The 17130-nt window shown below is 50.2% G+C and overlaps 2 protein-coding genes across 4 annotated transcripts; one reads left to right on the top strand and one right to left on the bottom strand.

Moving 5' to 3' along the window:
* Positions 1 to 87: 87 nt before the first annotated feature.
* On the bottom strand, positions 88 to 4455 carry MAD2L1BP (MAD2L1 binding protein). The gene is made up of 3 exons (XM_010973809.3): positions 4319 to 4455; positions 3520 to 3785; positions 88 to 1975 (listed from the first exon to the last, which is right to left on the bottom strand). The coding sequence occupies exons 1-3, from the start codon at positions 4362 to 4364 to the stop codon at positions 1463 to 1465; spliced, it is 825 nt and encodes a 274-aa protein (XP_010972111.2). The 5' UTR covers positions 4365 to 4455; the 3' UTR covers positions 88 to 1462.
* A 2678-nt stretch (positions 4456 to 7133) lies between these two features.
* On the top strand, positions 7134 to 16316 carry GTPBP2 (GTP binding protein 2). Of its 3 annotated transcripts, none has more exons than XM_045509335.2 (12): positions 7134 to 7312; positions 10504 to 10530; positions 10813 to 10997; positions 11368 to 11476; positions 11662 to 11859; positions 12159 to 12333; positions 12489 to 12708; positions 13126 to 13261; positions 13391 to 13449; positions 14023 to 14194; positions 14644 to 14808; positions 15039 to 16316. In XM_045509335.2, the coding sequence occupies exons 1-12, from the start codon at positions 7271 to 7273 to the stop codon at positions 15213 to 15215; spliced, it is 1665 nt and encodes a 554-aa protein (XP_045365291.1). In that variant the 5' UTR covers positions 7134 to 7270; the 3' UTR covers positions 15216 to 16316. The 3 variants fall into 3 exon arrangements, with proteins under 3 accessions (XP_045365291.1, XP_010972110.2, XP_074204882.1); XM_010973808.3 differs by lacking the exon at positions 7134 to 7312 and adding an exon at positions 8626 to 8865; XM_074348781.1 differs by lacking the exon at positions 7134 to 7312 and adding an exon at positions 9785 to 10387.
* The last annotated feature ends 814 nt before the right edge of the window (positions 16317 to 17130 follow it).

Below are 17130 nucleotides of genomic sequence, written 5' to 3'. Positions count from 1 at the left end.
AAGGTAATATTAGACAGAAAAAAAGCAGAAATTCCAACTGGCACAATATGCTTCAAGTGGTCACAGCACAGAAAATAACTCATACTGTTTGTTTTCATTGATCCATATTTACTCAGCACCAATAAACGGCAGATTCCATGTCAGGAAACACAACCTGAAGCCAGAGAGGGAAGTCCTGCAGCTTTCCAACGTTACCACCTTCAGCAGTGCAAACCTTGTTCCGTTATTTCAGAGTAAAGTCACACAGAAGGTACAGTAGTGTAAAGCGCTCAGCCTCTGGAACCAGCTGGACTGGGTTTGAATCCAGGTTTCTATACTTATGCAAGTTATCCAATCTCCCAAAGCCTCATCTATAAAACGAGGAGTCATGAACTTTGCAAGGTTATCAGATTAGATAATGTATGTAAAGTGCTTAAAACATACTATAAAATATAAACTACTTTTTATGATTTCTTAAAACATAAAAACACACTCTTCTTAAAACATAAAAAATAGTATATATTTATACTGTTCCCATGTACGCACACACACACACATACACACTCCTATCTCCAACACCAGCAGGGTGAGGATTCACACAACTGCTACAAAGACAGGTGGGCAGAATTCCAGATGGGACATTTGGCCTCAGGAAGGTGCTCCTTACAGGGCAATCCTGGTGCCTCAGCCTATGGTTCAATCAAGCTTTGCAAAGACCCTCTTAGCCTTCTCGACTCAGCCCAGTTTCTCAGCCCCCTTTCCCTGTGTAACCTTCCCTGTGTAGCCTTCGGCACACATTCTCTACTGGTCACACACTGGTCACAAAAACCAGTATGTGGCAAGGAACGAGTATGCCTCAGGCTAGGAGTCAGCTGATGAAGACTCTAGTCCCAACTCTGATATAAACTGTTATAGACCTTGGCCAAGTCAGTTAACTTTCCAGACTGGCCTAGGGCTGATGAAGAGAAAGAACTATTAATTTAAAAATCCTGGAAGCCCTGAAGCATAAAAGGCCAAAGAGAAAGACAAAATATTCTAGCCTCAAGCCTGGAAAGTCTCTTTAAGAGTTCCAGGAAAATGTAATATGAATCCATTCATTTTATATTTAAATTTAAGTCACAGCCACATTATGCCTCTGATAAAAATTCTGAAAGACCATAGCAAAAAGTAGAAAAGGGCCACCTCCACAGGGGTATCTGTCTACGGGCCATGTTTGCTTTCTAACCCCAAACAGAAATACCTGACCTAGCACCCTCTAGGAAAATCTACCTGTGATTCAAAGAGATGCTTGTTCAATGATGGTTATTAAAGCCCCAGGCATACCAGCAGCCCATTGGGAAGTCTGAGGAAGGGAAGCAGGCAGCCAGAAGGATAGAATCTTCCTCTCGGCAGGAAGTAACTAGCTCTGAGCAAGAGATGGGTAACGGAGCCATGGGGGACAAATAATTTAGCCATTGTGTTCACAATTAGGAAGCATTCCCATTCACTCGTGGAAGCCTTTCAGTGTCACTGGTGCCTGGAACCATATGTAATCTTCCCAGGCCATGCTTCGGATGGCAGGTCGGCCACAGGACAGGGTCACAGTCAGTTTGTGGCCCCGGCTGGGCACTCTATAGTTGAGCTTGGGTCGAAACCAATCTTCTCCACAGTCGCGGTGACCCTGTGCCATGACAATGGTGCCCATGAGTGGAGGAACCTGCAGCTCACTGAAGGCATCAGCCATGAAAATGGCTCTGAAGAGGCGGCGCAAACAAGCTGCTGTGCTCACACTCGGATCCATGCTGTGGGGGGCCAGGCGGGACAAGTCAAGTTCGTAGAACTCCTTAGGACTAAGGGCACTGCCCCCCAGGAGGATCAGCACTCGTGGCACTAGTGTCCGGGCAAAGAGACCCTCCAGGTGGCTGAGGACACTCTCCAGTTCTGCCAGGGTTTGTTGGCATTTCCTGCTGCTTGCCTCAGCAGTGGCTCGGGGTTTCTTTTTTACCATGTCCTCTGCCTGTGAGGACAAAGAATGGTGACAGAGAAGTTCTGCAAGGTAGGGGAAAGCTAATGACCTTTGAAGAGCCCTGCTGGGATGGAGCAGACTTATGGGACTTCCAGTTCAGTGAACCACCACAGCCAAGATGCTGGGTTTTATCAGTGGGTAATATATCAAAAAGGAAAACATATTCTCTGTACAAAACAAAATTCTCCCACATTTAGAACAGCAAAGAAGCAGGAGGGCATCCAGAAATAAGCAACTCAAATACTCAAGGAGTATTTTATGGTGGCACAGCAGGAGGTAAATTTTTGCTGTGCTGAGGGTGATAAGAGGAATGAGGATTATTTGGTCTAATAAAGGTGAATCTGGAGTTCATCTTCCAGTTAAACATGGCAAATTGAAGGGAGGGAGGGAGGAAGGAGAGAGAAAGAGGACTCCTAAGGGCAAAAAGAACCGGAAAATAGACAACAGTGGTCAAAGGCAACAATAAATTTTCAGAAGATAGAAAGCAGATGGAAGAGTTCAAGAGAGCTGAATACCAAGTGCTGACAGAGGGGACTCCCCTGAGAAGCAATCTGATTCACACTGCAGAAGCTGAAAGGCCCAGGAATTGTCAACTTAAGCCCCGCAGAAGAGTGAACATATGGGCACATGGAGACTGAAGGAAGACCTGCATGAGGACCCTTCAATCACCTGCCAATTTCCTCCACCCAGAGAGAATGTTTTGGAAGTTCTCTCTCTCTCTCTCTTTTTCCTTCCTTTTTCTCTCATTTACTAGTATTTCAGTTGGGAGCACAAATAAGCTTGTGTTCAATCTGCCATGCTTAACTGGAAGACAAATTCCAGAATCACTTTTATTAGATCAAATAATCCTTTTTCCTGTTATCACTACCACTGTGTTCCCAGCCAATATCCTTAAAGTCAATTGGCTAGCTCACAGGCCTGGCCATGCACACAGAACTCTGAACCACTTAGTATTAAATATTCACCAGACACCAAATAAAAGCTTCTAATATGAAAGTGAGAGACCAAAACAAATAAATAGGAAAAGGAATTTGGAAGAAAACTGAGACACTGAAAGGAACACAGGAAAGCTTCAAAAATACAGTAATTAAAACCCACAAAATTCATAGAGACAAGAAACAACAGAATGCAATTTTAAAAAAAAAATTTAAAAATTAAGGAAAAGCTCTTAAGACTATGTCTACCGAAAAGAAAAAATTGACGTAAGTATTGGAATATAAATTCAAGGAAGTCCCACAGAAAGTATAACATAAAAACAAAGAGATGAGGATTTGGAGAGAAAACACACTAAAATTAAAGTATCAGTTCATGAAGTCCTAACGCAACACACAATAGGAGTTTCAGAAAAAGAAAACAAGATTACAAGTGGGAAGGATTATAAAGACTAGAGTGGGGAGAAAGTGGCCGAAGCCATGGGGCTGAAATCTCCCTTACAGCTGCTTACACACACAGGCCCTGAAGATTCTTTAGACACCTTTTTGCCTGCCTACCATCTAAAGTCTCCCCAACAACTTTCTCTCAAAGCCTGTACCTACCTGGGGAGAAGGTTTTCGGTAGAAGTGCTTAAGCTGTTCGTAGGGCAGAGGGAGTTGCTGGCGTTGGTACATGATATGCTTTAGAAGTTCACAAGTAAACCGACAGCAGCCTTCCTGGCTCACAGGCCCGGGAAACACCACAGGCACCATGCAGTCTCTGGGGCGACGGGGCTCCAAAGGGTTGGAAGGCTCTTGGGTGGAGATAGTCTCAAGCAGTTCTATCTGGGGGTCGTGAGTTTCCTCCGACTTCTCACACCACTCTAAATCTGGTAGGTGCACAGAGGGACAAGAGAGAAAAATGAACAATTTAAAGGCCAAAGGCAGTCTTCTCATTCCCTTGTGGCGACATCAGCCACCACTGCAGAGGTGACACCCCGGCACATGCACATTCCCTCCGCAAATTCCTATGTGGGCGCTGGCGGGAAGGTTCTGGATCCCAGTCGCCTAAGGTGATTTAAGTGACGACGGGATTTGGTGGGGGGGGACGGGTGGAGGATTTCAGAGGCAGTGACTGAGTCTCTGCTCAGAAAGTAGAGGCCCTGATCTGGGAAAATGAGTTGAGAGAGTGTAGTCAAGCAGGGTCCAGAACTCGCCGAGAAGGCAGACTGGGGGTGAACCAATGGGATCCAGTGCTGTGGGGGCGATGGAGTCACCGGGGCCTAGTCAGAAATGGGAGGGACGCCGGGAAATGAAGACAGACGAGCCAGAGAAACGGCCAAGAGCTAAACGACTGGAGGGAGCGGCGGCAGGGTGAAAACAGGTCCCCAAGGCTCCTCCGGCTCTGGACTTCACTCCTTACCACGGACTGCAGCCGACTGCTTTACTTCCGGCTCCAGGGACGCCATCACGACTTCCCCCCTCCTCTCGGTGCAGTTTGAATACGCACCCGCGCTGCCTCATGGGAACCCTGCACCTCCACTTCCGGTTCCGCTGGGCCGGAAGGTGGCGGGGGCCGCGGGCGGCGTCTGTGTGGCGGAGGCTGAGGCAGGTCCGTCGAGCCCTTTCCCCACAGGGAAACCACAGGTTCTCAGCCACTTAGCGCGGCCTTCCAAAGGACACCCGCAAGCCCGCGCGTTCTCTCCTGCACCTACTTCGTGTCGGACCTTGTCCTAAGTGCTGGAGGTTCTGCGGCGAGCAAGCCAGAGGCAGGCGCTGTCCTCAGAGGGTTCAGTGCCTATGGAAACAATGCAGTGTGATGAATTATACAGTGACGTGTACGTGGGTTGTGGACCCAAAGAGCAGGAGCGCCTAACCTAGAGAGCGAGAGGTGGTCCCAGAGGAAACTGTGACCTTAAGGATGAGTAAAGGTAAAGAGGAGGGCCTAGTGGTCCTGGAGACCACTAGAGACTGTTAAAAAAGAAACAAGCCCAAAATGGAGTCACTTTTGCTAAATCTCACCAAAACTCTTTCCGTAACCTAATAGCAGTTTCAACTTCTGAATTCCTGGAGTGGAATTTTAAACTAACCAGTCTGGATTTTCCTAGTCAGCGCTAGTGAGGTAATTTCCAAGACCCTACCCCCTTCCCCCTAATGTATGGTGAGCAATCCTTTCCTTCCTTTTGCTAATAATCTTATTGCTCTGCCCCCGTTTCTATAAAATTCTTCCATTTTGAAGAGCTTCTCAGAGTGCTTTTCTATTTACTAGATGGGATGCTGCCTGATTCATGAATCATTGAATAAAGTCAACTAGATCTTCAAGTTTACTCGGATGAATTTTATTTTTTAACAAGACCTTGAGATACAAGAGCATCCGCTATTCAAGGAATAAAAAAAGTTCACGTTATGAAGAATTAAGGCTGTGATGGACAAACAGGAGCAAGATCATGGCAGGGCCACGTTAAAGAGTTTGAACTTGATCCTGTAGGGGGTTGGGGGAACCTCTGAAAGGTTTAAGTAGGGGAGTGACAAGATTAAATTTACACCTTATAAATTTAATCTCTACACTGGCTACAGTGTAGAGATTCGATTACAGAGAGGATAAAGGAGGAGGCAGGGATACCAACTAGAGCTAGTAACTGCAATTACCCAAGTGCACGGTGAAAGAGGCCTAAACTAGGGTAGTAACAATGGGGTGGAGAGAACTGAAAATATTTAGGAGGTCCTGTGAGCTTGGTGGTTGAGCCCAGGAAGAGGAGGAGGGATAGAGAGACTGTCAAGAAGACAAGCAGGTTTTTTTTTACTTCAGCAACCCTATGGCCAGTTGTGTCATTCAATGAAGGAAGAAACACTAGAGTAGGACTGGTCTTATTGGGGTATGGGTAAGGAGAAAAGATGAGTTGTATTTTAAATAGTTTGACTTTGCTGTTCCATTGGACAGTGGAGAGATTTAGGAACATCATTAGGAATAGAGATATGTATTTGAGAGTCACCAGCATGGGAGTAAATAAGATCACCCAAGGAAGGTGTGTGAAATGAAGATGAGCTAGGAGCCTGAATACACTAATGTTCAGGGGATGAGCAGAGAGAGAGAACCTGTAGGGAAGACTGAGGAGTAGGCAGAGAAGTATAAAGAAAAATAGATAAGTATCAGGTGATGGAGGCCAAGAAAAAGGTGTGTTTCAGGAAGTAAGGACCAGGGATCAAAACATACCATAAAAGTACAATCATTAAAATACTGTGGTATTGGCTCAGGAATAAGCAAATAATAAAACAGAAAAGAGTCCAGAAACAGATCCATGTACATGTAGATCCTAATATATAATAAGGGTGACTGCAAAGCAAATAACTTGAGACCATTCCCTATCCATTTAGAAGGGAAAAATCCAATTAATTGAATTAATTCCTATCATACATCCTACATAAAGATACATTCCAAATCAATCAAACACCTAAACATAAAAATAAACCTCAAAACTACTAGAAGAAAATACCAGAGAATAATTCATAATTTAGAAACCTAAACACAACACAAAACCAAGAAAGTATAAAGGGAAATATTGCTAAGTCTGAGTTTAAAACATATGTAAAGGTACTATGCATAAGGAGTGAATGACTAATTACATACCAGGAAAAATAGTCTGTGTGTATACACCCATTATTTACCCCACAGGCAACCACCTCATAAGCACCTCAAAGCAAACCCTCCAGGAAACTAAACACATATACCACCTTCCATCTCCCAGGACCCTGATCTCCTTCTGGGCAGACATCCCTGTTCAGCCTATTCATCTGTAAGCCTTCACTCCTGTCTGTGGTAAGCCAGGTTGTTTAAGAATGGCTGTCAGAATGGGTTATCCTTTCCCATCTCTTAAAAGATGTTCTCCACTTAGGAGACGAGGGAATTGAGAAGAATGAAGTGAAATTGTTTGTGTTGGGGTGGTTGAAAGATCCGTAATGAGGAGAGGACAAGTGTTATCAGGCGAGTGCAGCAGGCCCTGGTTATCAAGAGAGCCCAGAGCTGGTGGTGGTCAGAATGTTGGGGGAATAGTCTTAGCTCCTGCTTCCAATTTCCATCTTTCTTGAGATCTCTCCATGAGTTCTTCTGTCTCAGCCTCTAAGTAGCAGTTTCCCTGGTAGGGTTGTGCACTTGGCTACCATCGACCTTTGCAGCAAAACCTTCCTTTAGCTGAACAGGATTGAGGAGAAAACACGTGTTTTCAACCACTGAAGACCGCATAATTGGCTGGGTCTGCTAGGCCTTTTCGTGGATTTTTGGTTCTTCTGCTCTCACTGCTTCGCGGAGTAATGGCATGTGGACAGCAACTACAGGATCAGTAACCTGCTTTCCTCCTTTAAGTCCTGGGGGGAAGCCATGGACTCCACCAGGTCTGCACCCCTGAAAGAACCACCAGAGGTAAGCCACTATTGCTGCGTCTAGTTTTTCAAGGAAAACCGAGGTCTGGAGGGAAGGGCTGTTTTATTTCTGGGCTGTGTATGAGCAACTCGGTGTTTTTGAAGAGAGGGGAAGTGGACATACAATGGATGTGTGGTGAGTCACGAGACAGCCAGGGGTCTGGGAATTAAACTCTGGCGTCCTGACTCCCAGCCCAGCAACACTAACTGCTTCTCCACTCTGCCTTTCTAGTGTCTAGTACACTGGTTTGTGTCACTGAACTGTGTTTACTCTTTGTTGACTGCAAGAGCCCTAAAGAGCAAGATAGATGACAGCTTGGCAAGAAAGTCAAACGTCAGCAATCTCCTGGGCTCTTGGCCAAGTTTCTATTCCAGGCAACCGCTCCCGCCCTCGCAGTGGTTGACGTAACCTAAGCTCCAGCCCCGCCCCAACTAGGGGCCAGGCCCCTCCTACATCTTGACTACAGTTTTAAAACCAGACTCGAGTGTCGAGGATTGGTTCTGCTTCAAAACAAAAGGGAGGGGTAATACTCGCTGCGGGCATCCTTGCACCCTTAGGCAGCAAGGCTGGTTTACCGGTTCGGGTCTCGTGTCGGGGCCACCTCGGTGTCTCGGGCTGCTAAAAAAAGCCCCTGGAGGGTGCCAGCCTGGTAATAAAGCAGTGACTACAGTGTAGAGATGGCATAATCATTGCAACAATAAGAGCCGTAATTAGGCTAACCGCCATCCGCCTCTGCCCTGGCAGTCGTCCTGACTCACCCCGACGGCACGCGAGGTCGTGGAGGGAGAAACTGAGCCAGGGGTGGAACCAGTAGGCTAGAGGGACGAGCCGCCCTGAACTATTCAGCTCTCCAGGTCCAAAACCTCTTGTCTGGGATCACGCTAGGGGGCCAAACACAGAAACACCCACAAAGCTTGATTATGTTGTAAACCCCTCCCCTTGGGTGACTGCCCCACCCCCAGGCCCCGGGAAAAGACCCGCTCAGCGCTCGGAGACTGGGAACCAGACTACAGCTCCCTTAGGTCTTTGCGCGCAAACGCGCGCTCCTGGCCTACGCCCCGAAGCCACCTGCACCGCGATGCCTCCTGGGAGTTGTAGGTCGGTGGCAAACTTTCCGGGGAGCTACCAGGCTCAAGGACTCTATATCCCGTGATGCTCCGCGACTGTTTCTGACGCGACCCGGAGGCTTGGGCAGGGTGGGGGCGTGGCCTGAGCAGGGCCCCACCCCGCTCTCCTCTGGCTGGCCGGACGCGGCAGTGGAGTGGGGGCGGCGGCGGCGGCGGCGGCGGCGGCGGCGGCGGCGGTGGTGGTGGTGGCAGTGGTGGCGGGGGGGGAGGGGCCGGGCGGGGGGCTGGCGGCAGCGGCGGATGGACTCGCGAGTATCGGAGCTGTTCGGCGGCTGCTGCCGGCCCGGAGGGGGCCCGACCGTAGGCGGAACCCTCAAGGCTAGGGGCGCCGGCGGCAGCAGCAGCTGTGGGGGCCCGAAGGGGAAGAAGAAGAACGGAAGGAACAGAGGGGGCAAAGCCAACAACCCCCCGTACCTGCCCCCCGAGGTGAGCACCTGAGAAGTAGCGGGGTGAGAGGAAACCACTCCTTCCGGTCCCAGGACTCCGAGAAGGCGGGACAGAAAGGATTAGTACCCCCTTCCGGTGCAAAGACCCCCGGGGGGAGGGGGGAGGAGAACCCTTCTTTCCGGTACTGTGACCCCAGGGAGGAGAGACAGACAGGGCTTCCCCTCCGCTGTCAGGACGCCAGGGAGGAAGAGTGGGGAGGGGGGATTTCCCCACTCAGATGTAGGAAACTCCGGGAGAAGTGGGGGAAGGGGTCCCACCCTCATCCCCTTGGGAAGAACAGAGTAAGATGCCTCGGCCCCCCTCCCTGTGCTGCAGCAGGAGAAGGGAGACTGCGTCCTGGAGTTAGAGTTTTCTAAACGGCCGTGAAAAGAGTGATGTGTTCCTTCCCTATCCCTGAGAGTACACACACACACACACACACACACACACACACTGTCCTGTGGGACACCCTCCACCTACCTGCTCCCTCTGTCCCTAAGACAGACAATAACTGCTACATTGTCCCTTTTAGAAAAGGAGGACTATGGAGAAGAGCCTTATCCAGTGGTTATCAAACTTTAGCATGTATCAGAATCACCTGGATTGCTGCCCCTAGAATTTCTGATTTAGTGAGTCGGAGGTGGCTCATCTGCGTTTCTTACAAGTTCCCAGGTGATGGTAATGCTGCCGGTCCTGGGACCACACTTTGAGAACCATTAGCCTAGACCATCATCCTTATACTACTTTTCTGAAGCTACACATCCTAATTCTCATCTCCAGCAAAATGATAAAAAGGAAGGTCTTTATTGGTGGGAAAAGAGCTCCCTTATACTCCATGAGGTGGAGATTATGGGTGAAGACCTGTAAGAGCTAGGAGTCAAAGGGCCTTGAAGGGATGGGATGATGATAGGAAGGGGAGAGGAAAAATAAAATGGCCAGGGAGGATGAGTGCAGAAATGCAAGACAGGTAGAACAGGCAAATCTCATATCCTTTTGCACCCTAGAGGGGAAGGCTCAGGCAACAGGATGCTTCTGTGTTGGGTTGTCTGGTTTGTGGAGCCTGTCTCCTTCATTATATCTTCTGAGTTTCTTCGCTTCATCTCAGCCCCAACTCTGGAGCCCTGTTTCTTTTTCACACACCCTTCTCTCATGGGGCATGTAGTGACCAGTGCTGAGCTCACCCTTTGGCCCTAGTCCAGAACCTCTTGCAACCTCTTACTCTTGATGTCATCAGCTGAGAGGGGTGGGCAGGAAGGAAATTGTGTCTCCCAGACCAGTGGCAAAGAATGGACTCAGCAGTCTGGACATGGAGAAGACAGACTTTTGGGGACAGCAGTTTGAGGCTGTAGGGAGAAGGAAGGGGAATGATCTTGCATCTAGGAAGAACATGATTCCAGTGATCAAAAAAGCTTTTGTTCCTGGCTTAGATGGGTGACTGTGTTCTCAGAGGCTTTTCCTTCATTGGGGTTGAGTAGAGGGCTGGTCTGCCAGTGACTTTTGACAGGTGGCATTTGCTTAGCAGGTGAGGCTGAGGTTTCCTGCTCTCTTAAGTCAGCTGCCCAGACCCCAGTGGGAGTCAGGGAGAAGCAGAGGTTAGGTCTGGATGGTGTGTGGTAACTGTCCCCTTTTTCTTTATAGGCTGAAGATGGAAACATCGAATATAAAGTAAGTCTTAGGCTGGGGAGGGCAGGTTGTCCTTGCTGGTGTGGGTTGATTTCTTTAAGATCTTTCTAACTTCATGATCTATAGTAATTTAAGGATGTGGTTCAGGGTAAGGGCTCTGTATCTCATTCTGTTGGAGAGGGACTTACTGTTAGAGGAGGTCAGGGATGAGGGGGTTAAGAGAGAAGGGAAGGCTCTGGTCCTTGCAGCAGGACAGATGGAGAGCACACAGGTTTAGAAGGAGCATCTCTGATTTACCTTCTCATGATACCCCCCTGCCCTAAGCTGAAGCTGGTGAATCCATCCCAGTACCGTTTTGAACACCTGGTGACACAGATGAAGTGGCGACTCCAGGAAGGCCGTGGTGAGGCCGTCTACCAGATTGGGGTAGAGGACAATGGGCTGCTGGTAGGGCTGGCCGAGGAGGAGATGCGGGCCTCTCTCAAGACCCTGCACCGGATGGCGGAGAAGTACGCTTCCCCTTTCCCTTGGTTCTCCTTTCCCTAACTCTGGGGAGTACTCACACATACCCAGTCACCTACGGCCTGAGGGGCCACGGAGGGACTTTTCTTCTGCTGCCTTTTCTTGACAAAGAGCTAAAGTGGGTAGGGTTAGTTTTCTTGGATTCCCTGCATTGGACTCTGTCTTTTTTGCTCCTTGACTTAAGGTTTGTTTGTTTAAAGGGAGATGTAGATGTGGGATAGATTGGAAGGGGGTAGGAAGTGAAGTGAAGCGTTGGAAGCTCTGTGGGAGGTATGGGAAGGCCATTGGCCCAGAGTCAGGATGGGCAGGGAGGGGAAGTACAGGTGAGATGTGGCAGCTGTGGCCTTGCCGTGACAGAGTTGGGGCAGACATCACTGTTCTCCGGGAGCGCGAAGTGGACTATGATAGTGACACGCCCCGGAAGATCACGGAGGTGCTGGTACGGAAGGTCCCTGACAACCAACAGGTAAGTACATGCCCTACCCTGCCTCTCACACCCATGCTCCCTGTGGTGGCAGGCTCTTCCCTGGCCTGGGATCCTGGGGGTGTCCAGTTCAATGTTTGGTCCCCAGGGAGTGCCACTGCCCTTGACCTAACCTTCAGTGGAGGAGGGGAGAAATTGGACCCCTTACCTCTGACAATTCTTCGCAGTTCCTGGACCTCCGTGTGGCCGTCTTGGGCAATGTGGACTCAGGGAAGTCGACTCTGCTTGGAGTCCTGACCCAGGGAGAGCTGGACAATGGGCGGGGCCGGGCTCGGCTCAACCTTTTCCGCCACCTGCATGAGATTCAGTCTGGACGAACCTCCAGCATCAGCTTCGAGATCCTGGGCTTTAACAGCAAGGGAGAGGTGCATGCAATCAGCGGGACCCGGTGGGGCCAGACTCTGAGGATGGGATGGTAGTGGTGAAGGACAGAGTTAGAGGGCAGAGTGTGGAAACTTTCTGGAGTAGTGTAGACAAAGGCCCTGAGGGCGCTGAACCAGCTCTGACCTCCTTAGAAACCAAGTGGGTAATCAACTGAACTAAATTCGAAGTGGGGCTCAGGGTTAAGAGGCAGGGCCACCCAGGGACTGGTTTAGGTCCTGGCAACTCTTGAAGGGTTGGGGAGGCTGGCAAGGGGCACTGAGAGCCCTGGGCTCTGGGCCAGGTGGTGAATTACAGTGACTCACGGACGGCAGAAGAGATCTGTGAGAGCAGCTCCAAGATGATCACCTTCATCGACCTGGCAGGCCACCACAAGTACCTGCACACCACCATCTTCGGCCTCACCTCATACTGCCCTGACTGTGCCCTGCTCCTCGTCAGCGCGAACACTGGCATTGGTACGAGGCATGGGGGTGGAGACGGGGCCGGAGGCGGGTGCTGACTCCCTGCCCCAGGCCTCCTCACATCTGGGAGGAGTGAACCCTGCTCTTGCTCGCTCTCCTCGCTCCTGCGTTCTTACTTTTCTTGCTGCCTGCCTTCCTTCTCTGAGCAGCTGGCACCACAAGGGAACATCTGGGGCTGGCACTAGCCCTGAAGGTGCCCTTCTTCATCGTGGTCAGCAAGGTAGACCTGTGTGCCAAGACCACAGTGGAGAGGACAGTACGCCAGCTAGAGCGGGTCCTCAAGCAGCCTGGCTGCCACAAGGTCCCCATGCTGGTCACCTCCGAGGACGATGCTGTCACTGCTGCCCAGCAGTTTGCCCAGTCCCCCAAGTAAGCCTTTCTCACTCCAGAGCCCTGATCCACAGGGCCCCAGGGCCCGGGTTCCCCTCAAGATTAGACCAGTTCTGGCTCAGTTCTGTCATTCTTCAGGTTGGGATCGTGGGAGGCAGTCTTTGCCAAAGGCCGGACCCTTTCCCCAAGCCAGCCTGGAGCTTTGCTAATGCCTGGGGCCCTGGAGGCAAAGTGCTGTGCCAGGCCTTCACCGTCTCCCTGGCTCTTGGATGAGCTTCACATGCCACACTCGTGGCTGGCTCACAGAGGGGGTCCAGAGCTCCTAAGAACATTAGCAGATTGGAGAGAGGAGCCCCTTGACACCCAAGATATGCTCACCTTTCCGTGTACAGGGCTCCAGCCTCTGCTTCCTGTTGGACCTTTCCTTATCTGCCCATTCCATACCTCCCTCTACAGTGTCACCCCCATCTTCACACTATCTAGTGTGTCTGGAGAGAGTCTGGACCTGCTTAAAGTCTTTCTGAATATCCTGCCACCACTCACCAACAGCAAAGAGCAGGAAGAACTCATGCAGCAGCTGACAGAGTTCCAGGTAACTGTCTGAATGGACAGTGAGCTGGGGGACTGGGAGGGACTAATTCCGAGTCCTGAGTCTGTTTCAAGATTTTGGACCTTCCAGCCCTGCTTGGCAGCCCGTTGATAGAATCTTCTTTGGCTTCAGGTGGATGAAATCTATACAGTACCAGAGGTGGGGACAGTTGTTGGAGGGACACTTTCCAGGTGAATTGCCTTTCTTGTTATCCACCCCACTCAGCCCTCACCTGCCCATACTCTTGATGTCTTCAGAGGAGACCCTGGAGTTGAACAGAGCCCATCTAAAGGATGTGCTTGGTTGTAGGTTAGGCTTTCACCATCAGAAGAGCTGGAGAAAGCTCATATGTTGGCTTGTCAGGGGAGAAATAGTATCCCTGCTTACTGGGAATCTCCTTGGGCCCCAGGAGGAAAACTAGCATATTCAACTGACTTCATCTCCAGCTAGGGAAGTGAGAGGTCCCTTAAGACTTCCCAAAGCTGAGGATGAAACCCAAGGGATGATTGCTTTTTCAGGGATCAAGGTTCAGCATCAAACCAGCAGGTACCTATCTTCCAGCCATTACTTCTGGCCTTTCTTGATATTAGCCTTCAGTCTGAACTCTGGACTGGGGCAAGGCGATCATCTCCCCTGCCTCCAAGTCAGAATTTAGGGTCTCTTTCCCCCATTGGAGGGACTTAATCTTAGAAGGGAAGGTCCTGGTAGGGAAGTAGGTAGAGGGGCATAGGCTGATGCTGTGCCACCTGCCCTCTGGGCTGCAGTGGGATTTGCCGTGAGGGGGACCAGCTGGTGGTGGGCCCCACGGATGATGGCTGCTTCCTGGAGCTGAGAGTATGCAGCATCCAGCGCAACCGCTCTGCCTGTCGTGTGCTGCGAGCTGGTCAAGCTGCTACGTTGGCCCTCGGAGACTTTGACCGTGCACTCCTTCGCAAGGTGAGGTGGGAGGGTCGGTGGGAGAGGGAATACAGTGAGAATGCCTGGGAGACTGGCTGTTTGAATGAGAAGCACCTGTCTAAGGCGCTTCAGAGGCACTCAAAGGAAACATGGTCTCTAACCCAAGGAGCTGGTTACACAGACTGTCCATGTATAAAAAGGCTTAGAATACTGATAAAGCACAGATCACTGAATAGGAATCACTGTGGTGCAAACTGAATATCCAGGACCCTAAAAATGCTAAGCGTTAGAAGGGTTAGAGGACATGAAAGCTGAGTAAGGAAGGGTTCCCTCCAAGAGGAGGATTTTTAAATATTGTCTTCTGAGGTTTTTGTGTCTGAAGTTCTAGAGGAGGAGAAGTTCAGGAGCTGTAAAGGGTGTGAGGGTGGTGGGGGAGGAGAGACTAAAGGGCTCTGCCCTTCCTGGGTCTGGGGTCTGTGCCTCCCCAGGGCATGGTGATGGTGAGCCCAGAGATGAACCCCACCATCTGCTCAGTGTTCGAGGCCGAGATAGTCCTGCTATTCCATGCCACCACCTTCCGGCGAGGTTTCCAGGTGACGGTACATGTGGGCAACGTACGTCAGACGGCAGTGGTGGAGAAGATCCACGCCAAGGTGAGAGGGACCCAGCCGTGCCCCCATTTCCTGGGGAAAGTCAGAATTCTCCTGCTTCCAGAAAGGAGGGAGGCCTGTCCCCAGACTCAGAGAGAGCTCCCTGATCCCACACAGAGGACAAAGCCCCACCTTGGGTGGGTAGAAGCCTGATAGGCCCCTGAGGGTGGATAGCTGAGGCCAGTAGAGACAGGAGGTGCTGTCCAGGCCCAGTGACCACATGTCTGCTGCAGGACAAGCTGCGGACGGGGGAGAAGGCAGTGGTACGTTTCCGCTTCCTGAAACACCCAGAGTACCTGAAGGTGGGCGCCAAGCTGCTGTTCCGGGAGGGTGTCACCAAGGGCATCGGCCATGTCACTGATGTGCAAGCCATTGCAGCAGGAGAGGCCCAGGCCAACATGGGCTTCTGAACCCCTCCAGGCAGGCACAGCTCTATTGCTGTCCCTACAATACATAAGGTGACTTCCGGCCATGCTGCCCCACCATTGGCGGCTCTGTGTGTTCATAGGCTAGGGAGAGAGAGGTGCTCTCTGCTACTTGCTCCCTGCCACCTTTTCTGGAGAGATGCCAAGCTTGGTGTGGCCAGGAGGGGCAGTCTTAGGGAGAAGACAGGAGAATTCAGGGCAATGCTCGGCAGCTGTGTGTCCACCTGGTTGGCTCATCAAGCCCGGCAACCCCACGGCCTGTCTATGGAGGGAGCTGACGCCGCCTCAGCCCCACTGTCAGGACTGGGCATGATTCACCGGTGTGGTCCCTGCACGTCAGAAATTGTCAAAACAACTGGGGGTGGTCCTCGAAAGCACTCCTTTTTCTATACCTCTTCTCAAGGCCATGTAAATTGCCCATCTCTACCTGACTGTGGACAAAAGACACCTGCCTCTGGCCGTCTGGTGGCCCAGGGTCTGAAGAAATGGCACAGGGACAGTGAATGGCAGTGCTCCCAACCTGTGCTGAGACATGAGGTCTGCTCCTCAGCTTTCTCTCCCTTCCCTTCTTCACTCAAGGGCCATGTCCCTGGTTTTTCCTCTCAAAGGCCCCACAGGTGCTATTTGTCGTGCTGGCCCAGGTGTGGGGCCGCCAAGCTAAGGCTTGGCTTACCGAAGGTCAGCTGCATGTCAATCAGTCTCGTCCCCTCCTCTGCAGTGATCTGTTGGTTTTAATGCTGGATCAAACAGTATGTTTTACTTTCCCAGACCTGTCTGGGGCCCTGACCCACAGCTCCCCATCCTGCCACCCTCACCTCCCTTCCTGCCTCCACATTAGTTCTCTCTTGTTTTAGTGGTTTGCAGTGAACATCCCTTTCCCTCTGTTGCAGGGAACCTGGAGGAAAGGGAAAGATGTTGCCATATTTCCTATTCTTTAGGGCATGGATTCCCTCCTTTTCCTTTGTTAATGTCCTGGGTTCCCATGGACTCAGGGATTTGTTGGTTGAGGTTTCTCTGCATATATATACATATATATATTTAAATACACATTATATATATTGTACAGAATAAAAATGTTTTATTGAACACACTGTGCTTATGCTTAAGACCCAGGCTTATCTTCCAGAGCTGGATTCCTCTCCAGGATTGGAGATGAGTGAAACCTTTAAACTGCTGAGCCCTGAATGGGGAAAGAACCAATCTGATAACTCATTCACCCTTCTTCCTTTCCTCTCCCTGACGTGTGATCAGTGTTCCAGTGCTGTGACCCAAGAATTCTGGCCTGTTTTGCATCATTCTTTGAGCAGAATAGAAAGTGAAACTGCTGCCTTTTCAGCTAAGATAGGTAACCACCCTGTACTTAAGGAGTTAGACACTTGCTAATGGTCACAATGGTAAGGAGGCTGCTACTATATCCTGTCAAGAGATTGGAGATAAGCATGGCACCTACAGAATTTACAGACATGCAGTCTGGTCCTCTCACTTTTCTTAGCAATACAAAATAGCCTGAAGTGAGGTTTACATAGTCTTAACTGTCTTGGAGCTATGAGGACCACCTGGCCAAACCTCTGTCCCTTATTCCTAGTTTTTTCAGAGTACCTGACTACCACATTTTATGGGTAGAGAAATATGGCCCAAGTTTAAAGTCAACTGCAAAAAGCAGGGAGTACATTTTCAGTAGTGATCCTTGCAAAAGAAATTTAATGATAAATGTGGTCCAAGATCCCATGGGCATTCTGCTTCCAGGGTATTAAAGTGATAGCCTCCCCACCATTCAAGCTCAGCTACTTTTTAAATATCACTGGTTTGACTTGCCACTAAGTAGCCTGTGGTTGAGGAACTTCCTCCTGGTGTTGGGAACTAAGAGCTGTTTACTTCCTTCTGTACAGTTGCTGATAAA

The sequence above is a fragment of the Camelus bactrianus genome, chromosome 20 (genome assembly GCF_048773025.1).
Source record: "Camelus bactrianus isolate YW-2024 breed Bactrian camel chromosome 20, ASM4877302v1, whole genome shotgun sequence".
NCBI classification, from domain to species: Eukaryota; Metazoa; Chordata; class Mammalia; order Artiodactyla; family Camelidae; genus Camelus; species Camelus bactrianus.
This window is presented reverse-complemented; position numbering and strand designations above follow the sequence as displayed.